Here is an 18,309-nt window from a genome sequence, read left to right as displayed (position 1 = left end):
CCCAAGATCCATCCTATTCCTGAGAGATCAAGTGAGTTATAAGCAGGAGAACTTCCATTCTGACTCAGTCATTATCTCTCAATCTGACTTTGGACAAGTCCTTCATTTGTCCCTTCTCAACTGTATAATGAAGGTGATACTTGCATACTGGTTTACTTTGGGAAAATGCTATAGAAATGATTAAAGATAATTGTTATTCTAGAGGTTTTAATCAGAGTAAGTTTCCTTACCCACTGTGCCTAGATGAGAGTAGAAGGATCTCAGTGTCTGATGTATCTTGACAGAACATTAATTTGTCTCCCCTACATCCCTGAACCAAAACAGCCTGTTGTGGAGCCTAGCAAGCTATGCCAGGTAAGAAAAAGTGCTGAGGGCAGAGGAGAGAGATCAGCTGCCTTCCTGGGATCCCTGCCCATCTCCTAGACCTTGTCTTCTTCCCCCTCCTGTTGCTCTGGTGTCCATCAGGGACCCTGAGGGTGGGCACACACCTACCTGTGCCAATGGTGCTCACAGGGCATGAGGGCAGTGATGGTGATGAGCAACTGAAAAGCATGAAAGGACCCGAAGGGCAGGCAAAGGCAAACAAAAAAAGAAATGATGGTGGATAGGGGTGAAGAGGGGTGGCTAGAGCCAGACAATGGGAGGACAGGAAATTCAGTGGAGATCATTGAGGAAGCAAAGGGGCAATGGAGGCACATTCCCAACCCAATGCAGCCCAGCTCCTTCCTCCCCTCTGACTCCCATCCCAGAACTCAGTCCTACCTACCCATTTATTCCTAACTCCCATGCTCAACTTGCTCACCCATAGTTCTTTATATTAACATTAGTCTTGACTATAGATGACCTTCACCTTAATCCTGATTGTGCTAAATGTAATACATTTAACTCAGTCTTGGCCCTGACACGAATTCTATCCTAATTCTAGATCTAACCCCAATCCTAATGCAAATTTTAGCCATATTCTTATTGTTTAGTCAGATTCAACTCTTCACGACCTCATTTAGGGTTTTCTTGGCAAAGATCTTGGTTTGCCATTTCCTTCTCCAGCTCATTTTACAGATGAGGAAACTGAGACAGTAATTTGCCCAGGGTCACATAGCTAGTAAGTATCTGAGATTGGTTTTGAACTCACGAAGATAAATCTTCCTGACTTCAGGTCTGGCACTCTACTCACTGTACCGCCTTGTTGCCTGCTAACCTCAATCCTGATCATGAACCCAACCCAATTCTTGGTACTAACCTTAAAACAAGTCTACCTTAAACTCTAAATCTGAGCATAACTTGATTTGCAAAGCCAAATCATGATCTCAATCCTCACTCCAAATCTAATCTTGTATTAATCTTCACCTCCACCCTAACCCCAAATCTCAAATCACTATTATCTAGCCCTGCAAACTTGGAAACTTCCCAAGCCAATCTAGACCCATTGCAGGCTTGCAACACTAGTGCTCTTGGTCTCTGCCTAGCTGGGCTGGTCCCCTCACAGGGAATACTCACCTCCTGAAGCTGCATTCGGACTTTGTTGAATACTCGTAGCCAGTTAGCCTTGGCTCTGGACATGGAGTCTTGTCCTTCTTCATTTTCCCGAGCCCTGTAACAGATTGGCCCCACCCCAAGGCCAGCATTTAAGTTTCCCTCTGGGTCTCCAGTGTCTGCAGCTCTAGTATCTCCTATGCATCAGTATAACTGTCTGTTTGGGGAGAGGCTTGGGGTTCCCTGGTGAGATGGGGGCCAGACCTCAAGCTCCCAGCTGGAGAAAAATTGGCAAACAGTAGAGAATCCAAGCACCTTGGGCCTCCCTGGTAGTTTCCTGGGTCTATAGCTATATCACCTAGTACTCTGTATAGCCCAGAGCCCGGGACTGGACTCTGAGCCCACTTGGCTCTTGTTCCTTTTCCCCTACTCCCTGCATTTAGGCATCTTGCTTCCTTTACCTCTCTTCCAGCTTTGGAGGTTCCGGCTCAGGTGCTCGCTCTGCCCCAGGGGCCTCCTCTGCTCCTGCTGGCTCTGGCGGCATCTTGGCCACTTCTGGGACTTCAGTAGATACTGGAGAGGGTTTTTCCTCTCTTTCTGAGGTGGTGGGTGCAGCTGGTGGGTAGCTCTCCTCCTTAGAATATTCTTCTTCATTCTCACTATAGCCTTCCTGCCTCAGCTCTTCATCCTCCAGATCTTCCAAGTCTTCTTCTAGGTCTTCCTCTTCCAAGTCTTCTTCCTCCTCCTCTTCCAAGTCCTCTTCCTCCTCCTCTTCATTCTGATCCCAATGCGGGGAGTCTTTGTGATAGCTCACCGAGCTGTGGCAGGAGTGGTAAGAGTCTCGGTCTCTCTCTTCCTCTATCTCAGAGCCCTGCAAGCTCTGGTCATCCGGATCAAAGTCCTCGCTCAGCTGGGAGCTGCCCTGGCTCAGTTCCCCCGAGGAGGCATAGCGGCTGCTACCAGTTGGGCTGTGTGGGTGGAAGGGTTGGGAGTGGAAAGAGAGGAGATACAGATAATGTTAAAAGTACAGTTGCCTCTAAATCAGAAGTCCCTGTGCCCTTTCCTTCTAGTCTTGAGCACTGGGTAGACTTCAGTGGGAAGGGTTATTCATCTTCACAGTGAGCACTCATCTAACCCAAAGTCAGAATAGCTTGGAACTCTAGCAGGTAGTAGAAAAGTATCAGATCTGAAAGTCCAGAGCCCTTTGTTAAGGCCCTGGCTCTGGTACTGGCCAGCTGTGGGACAAAGAGTAAGGCTTCTCCTCTCTGAATATATATACCCAGAAGAATAATCCCTGCTCTGTCTATCCTATGAGGCTTTGGGGGGAAACTATATAGTAAAATACCCTTTTCCACACGGAAGTATAAAAGCCCAATACAAATAACGTAAGCTCTGTTACCTACATTTCATTTCCTTCTCTCTCATCAGAGCAAAAATGTCCTGGATGCCAATACTATAGCTCAAAGAGTTCAAATCCAGGTCATAAGGAGTTGCTGGCATCTGTCCCTAGGCCTTATTTTTCAGCCAGATGACTAAGAACATACTATTTTAAAGTAATAGAACACTTTCTTTAAAATCTGGCTAAGTATGTAGAAAGTATTAAAGTGAGCAATGTTGACTCCCCGTGGAGTGTAGATGGGCATGGCGCTATCCTTCATCCATCATTTTCTATCATTTTGCCCCCAAATTTATTTCTATATCTTTGTTCCCCAGAATTCCTTTGCTTTCCTCCATTCCTAGAGGTCTCAAAGATCAATGGCCAACCAGATTAAGAATATGTCCTTTTATTCTTCTATCCACCTTATATTCCCCCCCATCTTCCCTTCTTCCTCCCTTACCCTCACAGCAAACAAATCCAAAACAGAGACAAGTGAACAAATCCAAAGGACAAGAAGAAGAGGCCCCCAAAGGGGACAGAGAAGCGCACCATGCAGACAAGGACAGGGACAGTGTGGGGGAGGCCGATACCACATCCATTGATACTTTGGGCTGGTGTAGAAAGCTCTCAAGAGCCACTTCTGTATCAGACATTCTGCCCCCCCCATGATTCCCAAGGCTCTGAGCCAGAAGCTGGAATACCTGCATTCTAGTCCTAACTCTATAACTGAATGAAGGTATAATCTTGACTAATTAAGACGTGTCTTGTCTCTGAGCTTGGGTTGTCTCCATCTGAGAAAGAGGAGAATAATATATAACTTGCCCCCCTTCCTAGGGCTGTATGTAGCTCCAAAGTGAGACAACATTGAAAATGACCTTGATGTAGATTAGGGTCATCATTATCATCACATATAAGTGGGAAGAAGTGACCACATTTCTCTGGGAATGAGGCACTAGCTTTCCTTTTCTCCCCAACTACAGCCACCACTTTAGGTATGTGACTGTCCAAACCACTGAAACTCTCTGGTCTCATAAGTTCAGAACTACTTCACCTTCCTTAAGGTTTGGGATTGGAACTCATTACCTCCTTTTCCATTGTGGGAGATGCAACTCTATGAGACTTATTTTTTTCCTGAAAAGGGAAGAAGGGGACCAGAAGGGTCCCATGAACTCAGGAGAGAGGGTCTTATGTGAAGAGTACATGGAAGCAAGACCTGCTTTAAATGGCATTTATTCTGCTGATATCTGGAGAATGGTCCCTCCCACTCACCAAAGAGAGAGAGTTATATGGACTAGAAGTGATTGGCCAGCGGTATCGGCCTGCCCCAGCCCACAAGGACCAAACCACAGCACTGAACGGGGCATGAAGCTCACAACAGGGAAAGGACCCACCTATCTGACAGGTCTAGGGATGGCCTGTTCTCAAAGGAATAGTGGTGGCGGGTTGGCCAGCCCCGGCCAGCCTCCGAGTCGCTGTGGCCCCGAGTGGTTGGATCGACGCTACTGAAGCGTCTGCCAGGGAGTGGGGAAAGGGGAGGAGGAACATGGTCAGCAGGTAGGGGAGGGGTATTTAACTAAGTCTCCCCCTGGGGAGAGGAGGGCGAGTATAGATGGGTGGAATCATTCTGGTATCAGCTCAGTTGGTACTCTGTGGCAAGAGGGTAAGATCTACCCCACTGCCTGCACTGAATGTCCCAAAAGACCAACCCATTTTCAGGGCCTCACACATTTGAGTTATTTATTCGGGTTTCAGCATCATTTCTGGGCCAACCAAGAATAGTCCCTTTATCTTGCCTGATCCTGATGACAACTTAATTCAATTCAGAAAATACAGCCGGCATTGGATTAAACACCAACTCTGTGCAAGACACTATGTTCCTTGCAATAGTCCTGCACTTTTCTTCTCTCACCTATGGATGAGGTGACTCCCTCTTTCTAGAGTAGTTGGTAGCCCTTAATCTAGGGGCCATGAACTTTTTTGTCATATTTATTTTTCACTAATTTCTATTTGTAACCTCTTATTTAATTTAATGCATTTTAGAACATCGTTCTGATTAAATCCATGGCTTCCAAAGGGATCCATGATTAAAAAAAAAAAAAGTTAGGAACTTCTGGACTAGAGTCTTCCAGAAGATCAAAACTCTTAGACCCTACCTAGAAGCAGGGTCCATTTCCTCCGCAGACTCCAAGCTCCATCCACCTCCTCTTTCTCCCCTTCCCCTTCTCCCTCTTACTCTTCCGTTCAACAATATACAAGGAGACAGACTCATCTCACAGCGAATGCTGGCTTACAAGTCAGACCTGGGTTTTACTTCTAATATTATTGGGGTGATCTTAGGGAAGTATATTACCCCTTATGGAGTCTGAGTTTCCTTATCTATAAAGGAAGAACTGGACTACACAATCTCTTTCCTTCCATTCCTAACTCCCCTTCTTTGTGCCATCCCAGGATTCTTGTTCCTCCCCTTCTCTTCTACTCTCCCCTGACCCAGGTACCTGACTGGAGGTGCTTCTGAGTAGTCTTCATAGCTCCTCATAGAGTCACTGTAAGAATCCCGGGAGTCTCGGGAGCCCAGTGGAGGAGGTCGAACTGAATATTGGTGGACAGAGGCATTTGGCTGGGATGTGGTGTAGTAGGGCGGTGGGATGCTGTTACTGGTCTCGCTGCGGTAATCACTGTCCCGATCATCCACAGCGCTGTCTGGGTCTTCATCTGGAAAAATTCCCAAATGAGGAGGGAGGGATATAGAAAGGAAAAAGTCTGGGAGGTGAGATGGAAGGTTGTCCCCACTAAGAGACACAACCTCCTCCCCTTTAGGGACCATGGGTGGTACCAAATGCCTTAGATTCCAAAAAGTGATTGTGAATTTAGGGGTATTTTCTCCAAGACCTGGGTTGTCCCCAATGTCAGCTGCTTCCCATCCCCTCCATCTCTATACTAGGTAAGGTTAATTATCTCCTACAAATCAAAGAAGGATGTTTTTAACATGGGATGTGACATGTGACTCCCTAGATGGGTAGATTATAAACGGAAGCTTGAAGGGAGGAAGAAATGTTCAACTGGACTATTGCAATGCTTGGGGAATGGAGCCATATGGGCTTTGAATAAAACAAGGGTACAAAGAAAAAGGAATAAAAGAGAGGTGATAGGGAAGTTCATGATGGCAGATGGGAAGTGTAAAGGTTTTGAACACAGTCTATAGAAAATGGATAGCCCAAGCTGGAGAGAGGAAAGGAGAAAAGGACATAGGATACTAGGGCACTATATGGGAGACCAGTGGCCAATAGAAATATAACCAGGGCTTAAGGAGGTCTGGAGAAGGAAGTAAGGAGGGTCTTCCAAGTGAAACTTGAGGGAATATGAGTGGCATGGTGCCAGCTCCACCTGCTTTACTCTTTTCCAGAACCAGCTATCTCCCATGGTATTGAGGTGTTCACGCCTAAAAAGCTGCAAGCCAATCCCAATCCATGATGCAGTGTCAAAGTTGCCTCCTTAGCTCTGGGCTCACCTATCACTTTGGTGATACTTCTTCAGAGGTATAACAATACTGACCCATTGGCTAGGATATTTTGCTGGAAGGAGGAGGAAGAGATATAGAAAATTGGGGGAAGGGGTTTGAGTGCACAGAATGGGCATAGCAGAAGTTCAGGGTAAATATAGCTGGAATAATGTCCATCTAAATGCCCATCCATCCTTCCAGAAGTGAGAGGTAACTGAGGTTCCCTGATATCCATCCCACAGACCTGTCACCATCTTTAGCTTCACATCTGGACACTTTTTACAAAATGTTATTATGGTAGAGCTAGGAAAGAATTTAGGGATCATGTAGTTCAACTTTTTCATTTTTCACATAGGGAAATGGAGGCCCAGAGAGGAGTCTTGTCCAGAGTAACATTCATCCCCCTCCCCCACAAGAGGAAGGGGAAGGGAAGGAGGGAGGAGGAAAGAATCAACAATAGAGTGGGTGACAGGTAGGGGAAGAGATATGGGATTGGACATGGGGGCAAGAGGGTAGGGAGAGAGACTTGGGGAGAGGTGAAGTCCTGAAGGTCCCTAAGGGAGTGCTTGTGGGCATCTGGTCCCATCCAGTCCCAAATTGTAACCCTCATTCTCAGCTTGAAGCCTTAGAATGGCTCCAAGATTATCCCCCAATTCCCATATTCTTCTCTGCTCATCAGGTGACATAGGGACACCCCTCCTTTCACCAGCAGGGGAGAACAACCAGAGACTGGAAGATGAGGGGGCAAAGGGACAGAGGAAAGGCAAGGATATGCCAGATAGACTGCCCCAGATTTCCCAGGTAAAACTCCCCATATTTCTCTCCATTGGAAAGGGAGGGGAAGGGAGAGGAAATATCCTTAGGGGAGCCATATGCCCCCATTCCGCCCCCTCACACTGGACAGATCGCCGGCTGAGTACTTACTCTGCTGCTCCCCCCAGCCAAAATAACTCCAGTTGCCTACAAAAAAAAGGGGCAGAGAGAATAAAGATGGGCAGAACTTGTGGCAGGGGGCATGGGAGAGGGCATAGGACAGGGAGCAGGAGCTGAATTGGGAGCATTCTCAGGCCACCTGCTCTCTTCCTCCCGCAATGTTCCCAGTCCACCTCCCTCTCTCCATCACTGCCCCATGTCCCTCAACCCAAAGCATTGTAGAATTGACAGTCAAAAGCAAACTTGGAAATTTCCCCCCATACCCACACACACTGGAAAAGAATGGGACCAAGTAGATCTGCTCAGAGGGAAGTTGGGAGGGTGGGAAGCTGGGAAGGAGGTGGTGGGGTCAGAAGAGGTAAGGGAGGAATCAGAGAAAAGTTGGAGGTATTGTGAGCATCTGTGACCAAAGTCCTGGGCTAAGTTACGAGGGAAGGGGACACTGCTTAGGAGGAGCCACATTCAATTGTAAACTCTTTGAAAGCAGAAACCATTTGCATTCCCAGTGCTAAGGACATAGTGGCTTTTTTTCACTCATCCAGCTTCATAGGCAAAGAATTTAGGAGTGAGAAGTGGGGATTTATACATTGGGTAAGGATTTCCTCTGATTTCACTGGAGAGAATCCTCTTCCTGACTCCTCTTCCACCTTTATTTATTTATTTATTTGTTTTGGTGTGGGCCAGGGAGTATTGCTAGGATCAATAATAATAACAATATGTTATATTTATATATCTCTTTAAGGTTTTCATACATTAATTCATTCGAGTCTCCCAGTAATCCCAAAAGGAAGATGCTATTTTACTTCCCATTTTACAGATGAGGAAACTGAGTATGGGAGAAGTTACCTTGTTCACGTGACAGACTTTGATCCCTGCTCTTTCTGATTTCAGTTCCATAGGATGTGCTGAGCTGCTTCAGGTCACACAGGATATCACTAGGGCTAGGGAATATGTGTATCCATTAAGGATACAGCATTGGAGGTTCTCAATTACTTCATACCTCCTGGGAGGATTCTCACAGCAGCATAAGTATTATGTTCTTCATTGAAAGAGTTTTCTCCCTCCTTTTCTTGGAAGGGAGCAGGATGGGGAGAAGAGTCTTTACCTAAAAGGAGGAAGTGGTCCATCTGCCTATATCCCTTGGATGGAAGGAATTCAAATACTAAGAGTAAAATTGTATACATCCTTGGATAATAGAGCTAAAGCTCAAAGAGGCTTACAGGTCCAATCATCTCATACCACAGATGAGGAAACTGAGGCAAACAGGCTTGCTCAAGATCCCACAGCTAGATAAGAGTCTGAGACACATTTGAACTCAGAGCTTCCTGATACCAAGTTCTGTTCTCTGTTCATTGGAATACCTAGCTAGCATTTGACAATTTACAAAGTGTTTTACATTCATTATCTCATTTGACCTTCATGGCTTCCTCATAAGGGAAAGATTATTATGCCCATATTAGAGATAGGAAAGAGAACATAGCATGTTAATGGTCAAACCAGGATTTTCTCCTGCACCTCATATGGCATAGGTATCCAAAAAAGTCCCAAGCCCTGGGATACTAAGCTAAGAGGTCATATAATTATTGATTTAGAGCTAGAAGGGAACTTAGAAACCAAGTTCAACATCTTCATTGAATAGATGCATAAAAATGGACATAAACAACTTGACCATTTCACACAGTTAGTAGGTGTCTGAAGTGGAGGGCACTTAGGTCTTCCTTGACTCCAAATCCAGCCTCTTGCCATGATGACATCTCAATTTAGAACAGGAAGATAATTTAAAGTTTATGTGGTAGAACCCTTTTACAGGTAAGGAAACTGAGGCAAGGAGAAGTTAAAGGATAAAGCTAATAAGTAGCAGAGTCAAATTTGAACTAAGTTCCTTTACCTGAGGAATTTCCCCTATGACATGTTGCTTCTCCTATTGACTAACTCTGGGCCTGATCGCATCACCCTGTCAATGGGGAAACTCCCGTGGTTCCCACAAGTTTAAAAAAAAAACTTGCTACCCCTGTTGCCAGGCATGAGGTCAGAACACCCGCTGCCAATTTTATCTCCCTTGCCTGTCCACTCTTTCTGGATTCAATCCAGAACTTGGACAGAAAATCTTCGGCCTTGAGTTTTCAGGGAAAGAGTCTCACTGGCTGAGCTTTTACATGTGAGAAGCTTTCTTGGTCCAGGTGTTGTTCTTCCTCTCAACAATCCACTGCCCTTGGATTGTTGTGTATCCAGATGGATGGATAAGTAGGGCAGAGATGACCCTCCCTAGCTTGGAGAATCATCCTGGCATCTACATCAGAGCAGAGATCTCAATTGTTAGGGAAATATATCTATCCCCAATCCATCATATTTCTTGCCCAGTTAGCCAGCTGCTGGAAGGAATTAGCCCCAGCAAGTTCATCCAGATTGATTCCTTACTAGGATGAGAGGGGTCCAAAGACAACTGAATCTGATAGTGGGATCTGTGGGGTTGTTCTCTTGGTGAGCTTTCTTAGTTCCCAGAGTTCTCTTTATACCAACTGTCTACCTGAGCATTTGATCAAGTAGGCAGCTGAGGAGGAAGGAGGAAAACAAAGGTATTTACCTGAAAGGATCTCTTCCATACTTTCTTGGAGCTTCACATCCTTACCTAATTCCCAACCTAATTCCAAAAGGGTAAACACGCTCTCCTTTCATGCTCCCAACATTCTCTATCCCAACTTCTCCATTTCCCTCATGTATGGAGAATGCTTTCTATTCTCCAAAGAACTTTAAAGCCATCATTTCATTCCCACCATAACTTGGAAGTTAACAGAGATTTTTCTGTTCATTTGACATTTGAGGCAACTAGAGAAGAGACTGAGTGTCTTGCCCAAGGATGTACAGTGAGTCAGTGGTAGAACTAGGTCTAATAAAAATTAAAAAAAAAACTGCTCCCACATTATTATAGTACATTATGGTTTATTAGATTCTTCTGGAATCCAGATCTCCTTGCTCTTAGTCCTATCTCTTTCCACTAGATAGTTATTTTATCATCTGATTTACTGGCCATTCTTCCTTCCAACTCTTTCCCTCGATCCATCCCAGGCACATGTGAAGTGGGGATGGAGTAGTAGGGATGACAAATGACAGGGAGATATATGAAGGTGGGAAGAAGGGTAGGAGAAGTACAGAAGGGAAGAGGAGCCAAGGAGAGAGGGGCCGTGGGAAAATAAGGCAGGGGCAGGGCTCTGGAATAGGTTAGGGGGTTGCTAGAAATGAAGGATAACCCTACTGGCAAAATGCTTCCCCCAAACAGAATTTGAATCTGGTAGTAGTTAAATTCAAAATTGGGTGAGTTGAAGTTCAAAGGTGGAAGTCACTAGTGTTTTACTGGATTCTTTTATTATTTTATTTTATTTTTTATCTCAGAGAAGTGAATCCCATAGGATCTGCAAGGGGAATCAGACCTGAGTAAGCCTAGCTCCTTGTATTGTGAAGAGACAACACATCAAGGGATGCCAGGAGGGATCAAAGCCAAAAAACTATATCTCAGAAGACATCAAAAACCCAAACTCCAGATGGCACCAAACCCAGGCAGGAGGATGGGCAATAAGGCAGTCAGAGGATATGCTTCCCTCAATTGTTCTCTCTGCCTCAGGGAAGGCTCACACTGTTTAGGGCCAGGAAAGGAAGAGAGCAGTACTTACAACACTGGGAGCTGGGGACTGGAAGAGGCTTGTCCTGTTCTTCTTGGAATGAATACTTAAGAAAGAAGAGAGAATGGGGGAAGGGAACTCAGGGGAGAGCAGAGGATTTTATGCAGCCCTAAGTCAGAAATGTAAAACCCAAATTTACCACTACCTCCCCAGCTTAAAGGAAGAATGCTCTAGCTCACTCAACAACAGGTCTGTCTTACCCCACTCTCCCCCATCAAGAAAAAGAATCTGGGCACCCAATGGATTTGAGATAGCCATGTGTTGGGGCAAGCAGAATCTGGGCATCATGCTAATGACTACTCACATCATCCTGGTCCCTCATAGCATTTAACTGTTCCAGCTTCTTTGCCCAATACCGAGCCTCTTCCTCAGGGATGTCTGAAAATCAAAATCACATCTGTCAGCCCAGCAGGAAGTCCCAAGTCCCTAAACCTCCCACTGGCTTTGACTCCATGGGACATGGATTGAAATATGGGAGAGAAAAACAAGTTGTTCCAAAACAAAGGTTGATGGAGAAGGATGCAAGGAGAGAAGGGAGAAACATGGGGAGAAAGGAAAAGAGGAGGGAGGAGAGGAAGAAAAAAGTGAGAGAGAGAAAGCATCTTCTCCTACAGGTATTCTTAGTGATGGATGGCCAAGGGAAGAAGCAATTCATCATTAGGAGCAGCTCATCATTGGCATTAATTAGGCAGCAGCATGGCAGCAAATTTAGTTCCTGGAAGGAATGAGCAGGAGAAGATTGAAGCATCCTGCAGGTCTTCTTCCTTCTCTTCTGTCTCCCTTCCTCTCCTCTCCTCTTCTCTTCTCTCCTCTCCTCCTCTCTCTTTTTCTCTCCTCTCCTTTACTCTCCTCTTCTTTTCTCCTCTCTCTTCAACTCCCCATTTCTGCTTCTTCTACCTTCAAAGTAGGTCCTCTACAAAAGTCTCCATCTTCAGTCATTATGGTATAGAGGTGAGCCAGAGGATTTTGCCAGAAAATTATAAACTTTGACAGTTCCTACTAAACAGAAAAGACTTTGGGGAATGGTCCTAGCAATAAGACAATCCAATCCAAGAACTGGCCCAAATTAGTACAAATATTCACATTATCAATACATTGGTTATTAGATGATGAATTCTTTGAATCTGGTAATACATTAGAACAGATAAAAATATAAAATGGCCTTTGATTCTCCTTCAGTAATAACTAGAGTAGAATGGGGCAGCTAGGTGGAGCAGTGAATACAGCACCAGTCCTAAAGTCAGGAGGACCTGAATTCAAATCTGGCCTCAAACATTTAACACGTCCTAGCTGTGTGACCCTGGGCAAGTCACTTAACCCCAATTGCCTCAGCAAAATAAATAAACAAATAATAACTAGGATGAAGTGATTGAAAAGAAAGTAGAGGGTATTGAGAATCTTATCATTTTTAAGTTGTTTATAACCATTTTAAACACTGATACTCTAAATGTAAGATCTTTGTCAAATGACCCATGAGTTGATCCATTCCTGGAGTAATTGAACCATATCCACATTTAGATTGTTTATATATTAAATGACATCCAAAAGTTGCAGATTAATGGAAATCTGGCTTTTAAGTTTCCCTCAGAAAGGCAAATAAAATTGCTAGTGGAGTTGGTTTCATAATACATTCAAGGACAAGAAAGATTATTTCATGTTATAGTTGTTCATTTCAAGTTGCAATTTTTTGACGAGCATAGGCAGGGAGGTTAATGTGAAGATAGTTGTAGTAATTATAACCATTCCAACTCACCTATTAAGATAAACTATTGTCTCTAAGTCCTCTTCCAATAATAGATAGCTATAACCATATGTTCTTATAATCTTCCCAAAATGAAAAAATAAAGATATTGGATCATTATTTCTATAGAATTCTATATCATTATTTCTTAGAAAAGTTTAAGAAATATAAGTCACAATAACTAGGAGACCAAAAGAACCCAAAAAGCAATTCAGCTAGCAAGCACTGATTCCTGCCAACCAAAGAGGTATTAAAAGAAAGGCCACACCATTTTAGAGTACAACAATTGCTCATTTGCAAAACATCATGGAAAAAAGGAGGATGGAAGATTTTTCACAGTATTGCTTTAGGGAAGAGTGAAAAGTAGTGAATGGGAAAACAAAGCTCCAAATAATTGGTGTAGGATCCAACAAAGCCCCATAATCTTGAAAATATTTATAGCTGAAATGGGAAAGTCAACAATAGATATGAAATATAACACTTGCCAGCATTTCTATATAATTTATTTGCATTACAAATAACAGTAGAATCACCATATATAGACTCTGCCACATCAGCACTCAAAGTGGAAGCAGAACTGGCACTTGAGAAGTGAGAACAGCTTTACCTAACCAAATGCACAAGAAGTCCATATGGAGGTGATATTTTTAAAGCATGAAAGAATCAATTTTAAAGATATTGCAAAGGTGAGGAATTTCCAAAAGAAATGGCTTTTCCAAAAGAATGAGGAAAAAAGCATTGTTGATTGAAAAGATACTAGAAACCATTAATCAATACTTTTCTTTCCCATCTACATTAAAAACTTTGTAAGAATGGCCTCCATAGATGTTGAGAGTATCCTGGGTGAGAATATAAGAAAGAAATAATAGATTTCTACAACCAAATTTCCATATTATACCACATCTTCATAGCCACACATGAAAGATATTTTTGTTATTGTTGTTCAGTCATATCTGACTCTTAAAGACCCCATTTAGGATTTTCTTGACAAAGATACTGGAATGGTTAGATATTTCCTTCTTCAGATTACTTCATGGATAAAAGAACTGAGATAAACAGAATTAAGTGATTTGCCAAGCATCACACAGCTATTTAAGTGTCTGAGGATGGATCTGAACTCAGGAAGCTGAGTGTTCTTAACTCCAAATCCAGAACTTTATCTACTGTACCATATAACTGCCCCCAAAATGTGTAGAAAATACAAAATCCCATTTTGTTTACTGTTTGTTGATTACTGCCCCCAAAATAAATTAATAAAAGCATTTTACTGGATAGAACAAAAATTATCCCTTAAGGTTCTCTTCAACAAAATATTTCCCATGTATAGGTTAAGATTATTCAAGAGTTATCATCACGGAAATAATTTTATTTAATGATTCTCTGAATATCAGTAAGTCCTTAATAAGTGTTTATTGGATTATAATAATTCACATTTATATACCACTATTAAGGTTTTTAAAGGGTCTTTCCCATAAGCCTTTAGGTTTTTAAAGAATAATTATTCCTGTTTTATAGATGAGGAAACAGCAGATACAGAAAATAGGTATCTAAAATGGAATTTAAACCAAGGTATCTTGGTTTCCAATATAGAATTATTTCTATTATGACATGTGCCCTGGAATTAAATTGTTAAGCAAGTTAGGTATAAAACAGAGAAAAATATACTTGACAAATGTGTTTGCTGATGTCCTCTGAAGGTTAAATGGAAGAAGGACTCCCAATTGATTGCAAGGATTTCCAGGTATTCCTATTTTACATGGTGCTAATGGAATCAATCCCAGATATTAAAGGACCTCCTAAAGTGATTGCCATGGGCCATCAGAAGAGAAAAGACTAACTTGTCTACACACAAAAAGCTAAGTGGATAAAGAATTCAAGTTATCCAGATGACAAGAAGCATTTGGATGGGTAGCCCATTGAGTTAGTTCATTTGTGTATAAACCTGGGATAAACATGGCAAATGGACAATAAATTTGACTAAAGATCAGAGTAGACTGGGCAGCATTTTTGAAGTTGTTCATTGCATTCAGTGATCCCAGGCTGAAAACATCCATCTTTTTAAACATTGACAGTTTAACCACAGTGCTATATGACTTCAAGTATCACGATCTAAAAATTGCCAGTAACCCAAAGGAAAATAGAACATTGCAAAGTATACATATACTTTGCAGAAAGCAGAGCAGGATTATGTTTTGAAATGCATAAAATAAAATACACAGAATTACAAAATGATCCAATTATGTTGAAATATAATTACTCATTTTTTTACTCCATGGCCCCCAGGTTAGATACCCCTGCAAGTAGGAAAATCAGTAAGGGGCATGAAGAGGAATGCTTTTTTTGATGTTCTAAATATTTAGGAAAAATATTTAGTTGCTAGGGACCAACTTGCAGAACTTTATCAGAACTCAGAATTTCTTGGTTCTATTTCAAGGTAAAAAGACAAAGGAACATGGCTTGGCATAGGAGAAGGACTCCCAAAACAGAGATTCTTACAGAATCTTAGCATCTAAGAGAGAGACAGAACTTTAGAGGTCATACAGACTAATCCATAGCTGAATGGCAATCATTATGATCACATTCTTAAAAACTAGTTATTTACCTTCTACTTGAAATCCTTGAATAAAAGGAAACTCACTACCTCTAAAAGGATCCCATTCTTCATTTAATCAGCTCTAATTGTTAAGCAGTTTTTTCCCCTTATACTGAGTTTGATGCTTATATATATATATGTACCAATTGCTTGTTCCTCATTCTATACTTTGGCAGGTTCAAAGTTAACAAGTCCTGACACATGACAGTCCTTTAAATACTTGAAGACAGTAATCATGTCCCTCCAAATCTTTCCTTCATTCCCTATTCCTTCATGTTCATATTTCAGCGTTTCCATTTCCTTTCCTATCTTGGACACATTCTAGCTCATCAATAATTTTCCTAAAATGTGCTACTCAGAATAGCACACAATTTCCATATATGCTATGATTAGAACAGAGCACAATGGGTGTCTTCCCTGCCTCCATTCTAGACACCATGTATTTTTAATGGCAAAGTAGAAATACAGTGGGCAGCTAGTTAGTGCAGTGGGTAAAGTGCTGGCCCTGGGATCAAGAGGACCTGAGTTCAAACCCAGCTGGGAGACCCTGAGCTAGTCACTTAATCCTGTTTGCCTATAAAATGTGCTGGATAAGGAAATGATAAATCTCTCCAGTATCTTTGCCAAGAAAACCTCAGATGGGCTCATGGAGAGTTAGGAACAACTTAAATGACTCAACAACAACAAAGGATAACATTAACTGTTTTGACCCCCTTATTATGTTGTTGAGGCATGTTAAGCTTAGACTCTATTTGAAGGACCATGTTATTTTCCTTAGCATTCAACACCTGTCTTAGCTCATTCTGGGATTTAGTGTGGCTAACACTATCCTTAAAGAACCATGATATAGTTTATACTCATTCTCTATCATTTGCCCTGGATCTCTTCTTCAGGTGTCTTTAAATCTGACTTGGAGAATGGCCTTTCAGTGGTCTCAAGGCAATTCACTCTTTTATTTCATATGAAGATCATTTTGCTTTATGTGGTCAGAATTTCTTTCTTCAAAATATCTTATCCCTCTTGAGCTAACTTCCCCTGAAGAATCTTATAATCCTACCTATCCTTTCTTTGAATTCTGAATTCCATTATCCCATACATAAGAAACCTACCAGACAATGCTTTGTTTCACCTATTACAAATTTTAACATTCTCCCAAGGTCAACTTTGGTTTCCAAATGCTCCTGATTGGTCAAAATTAGGTTCACATGCCTGTTTTCAACTATTTAGCTTTCAGCAAAGAACTTTAGCTATAGCTGAAGTCACTCAACACAATTATATAATTCCTCCTTATGGTCTGCTTATAGAAATCATCTTCCATTTCTTCCTTCTGGCCAAGCAATCTATAATATGCTCTTATCATAATATCATGTCTGTTCTCTTTTCATTGAACCTCAACCAAATGCCCTACATTGTATTCTTTATGAATGTCCACATGGAATATAGTTTCCTTCATATAAAATGTTAGACATGAGTCAGATCCTTGAAAGTCTCAGTGGAGGGAAAGGGGACAGAGTTTGGCTTGAGGAAAACTCTGGGGACTCTCCTTTGACTAGTAGGTTCTAAGTTCTGCTACCAGCACTTACCCAAGGGCAGTTCAAAGCGGGTATCCAGGAGAATTCGATGGAAGGTGGGGTCCTTAGTACCACAGATTTCATTGTCTGTCATGATGACTTGAGAGTCTAGGGTGAGCCATTCACCAGGGCCCTCCTGATAAAGGAAACCCCCATCAAATCCAGAAGTGGTCAGAGGAAGAAGAGGGTTGCGGGAAAAGAGAACATCAAAACATTAAAACTAGTATTAAGGTAAAATGTTGCTGCAGGTGGGTAGGACCACCATGTGGCAGATACCCTTGCCCTCCTTCCTTAATTAATGCTCATTGTAACTTTTTTGGTATCCTTCTACTGTGCACTATCTCAGCCAGTCCCCATCACTAGACATTAAAATACAATATTATTTTAAGAAAACTACTGCATCCATTTGGGGGGGGGGGCAGGCAAAGGGGAATCACAGCAGCATTAGGGCTCTGGGTAGGAATGATGCAATTAGGTTTGTGGCCAGGAAGAAGAATAAAGAACAAAAAATTACACTACCACTTTCTTTATGGTCTATTTTGGGGAAAGAAGAGAATTCTATAAGAAAGATCAGGCAGGAACTATCCCCGGCTCTGGAATACCTCCTTCAGGAAGCCTGGCTGGTAAGCCCTGGTCTTGCTTCCAAATCTGTAAGCACCACCTTTGACCATTCCCTCCTGCTACTATCCTGCCTCCTTCCCCATCCTGAACATTTATTCAATAAATAGTTCATTGCTGCTGTCCATCCCCCATCCCTTGTGCTCACCTCATTAGACTGTCGAATGGTCCGGAGGGGAATCCATACAGTGCCCACCATGGTGTCCCATATGAGCCCTTTATTCCAAACTTCCACTGTCAAGCCAAGGTCCAGGCGATTAATTTCACTGTCAGAAGAGGCAGAAGGAAAGCGGGAGAGCAATCATTCATAGACCCATAGCCAGAAATGAGAATATAAGGTAGTTATGAAATACAGTAAATAAAATACCAGGGTGGGAATCCACCTGACTTGAGTTTACATCCAGGTTCAGACACCAGCTATGTGCTGCTCAGCAGGTCATTTATATTCTAACAATTAATAGCACCTACCATAGGCAACTGTGCCTAGAGTCATCAAGTCCTCAGTATACTCAAGTCATTTAACTCTGTGTGTGAGTAAGTATATAAAATTTTGAAACTCTTAAAATGTCAAATCAATCTCAAATATTCTTATTTAGAGCTGGAGAGGACATTAGAGGTCATTTAGCTATACAGCTATCTTTTTACTCTCCTCTTCCCAACCCAAGCCATCCATAATCTAGCAGGATACTAGGGAGCAAGTTTGGCAAGAGCAATTGCTTTGGAGTATCCTCCTCCTCTAACAATTTTGCCCCTTCCCTAATCCTGGATGAAGGATCCAGAAGCAACCAGGAGATACAATGAATAGAATGTTGGACTTGAAGTCAGA

General features: G+C 42.4%; 1 protein-coding gene across 1 annotated transcript in view; it reads right to left on the bottom strand.

The window, feature by feature from the left end:
* The window catches only part of UNC13A (unc-13 homolog A), an 89,312-nt gene that overhangs the window by 50,508 nt on the left and 20,495 nt on the right, over positions 1 to 18,309 (bottom strand). The window contains exons 4-12 of the mRNA XM_051971987.1: positions 17,632 to 17,749; positions 16,878 to 17,001; positions 11,265 to 11,338; positions 10,952 to 11,006; positions 7,275 to 7,310; positions 5,347 to 5,563; positions 4,243 to 4,362; positions 1,935 to 2,441; positions 1,498 to 1,591 (exon numbers count right to left, since the gene is read on the bottom strand). Of these exons, the coding sequence (XP_051827947.1) occupies positions 1,498 to 1,591; positions 1,935 to 2,441; positions 4,243 to 4,362; positions 5,347 to 5,563; positions 7,275 to 7,310; positions 10,952 to 11,006; positions 11,265 to 11,338; positions 16,878 to 17,001; positions 17,632 to 17,749 (1,345 nt within the window). The remainder of the gene's footprint in view (positions 1 to 1,497; positions 1,592 to 1,934; positions 2,442 to 4,242; positions 4,363 to 5,346; positions 5,564 to 7,274; positions 7,311 to 10,951; positions 11,007 to 11,264; positions 11,339 to 16,877; positions 17,002 to 17,631; positions 17,750 to 18,309) is intronic.

Source organism: Antechinus flavipes, chromosome 1, assembly GCF_016432865.1.
Source record: "Antechinus flavipes isolate AdamAnt ecotype Samford, QLD, Australia chromosome 1, AdamAnt_v2, whole genome shotgun sequence".
NCBI classification, from domain to species: Eukaryota; Metazoa; Chordata; class Mammalia; order Dasyuromorphia; family Dasyuridae; genus Antechinus; species Antechinus flavipes.
This window is presented reverse-complemented; position numbering and strand designations above follow the sequence as displayed.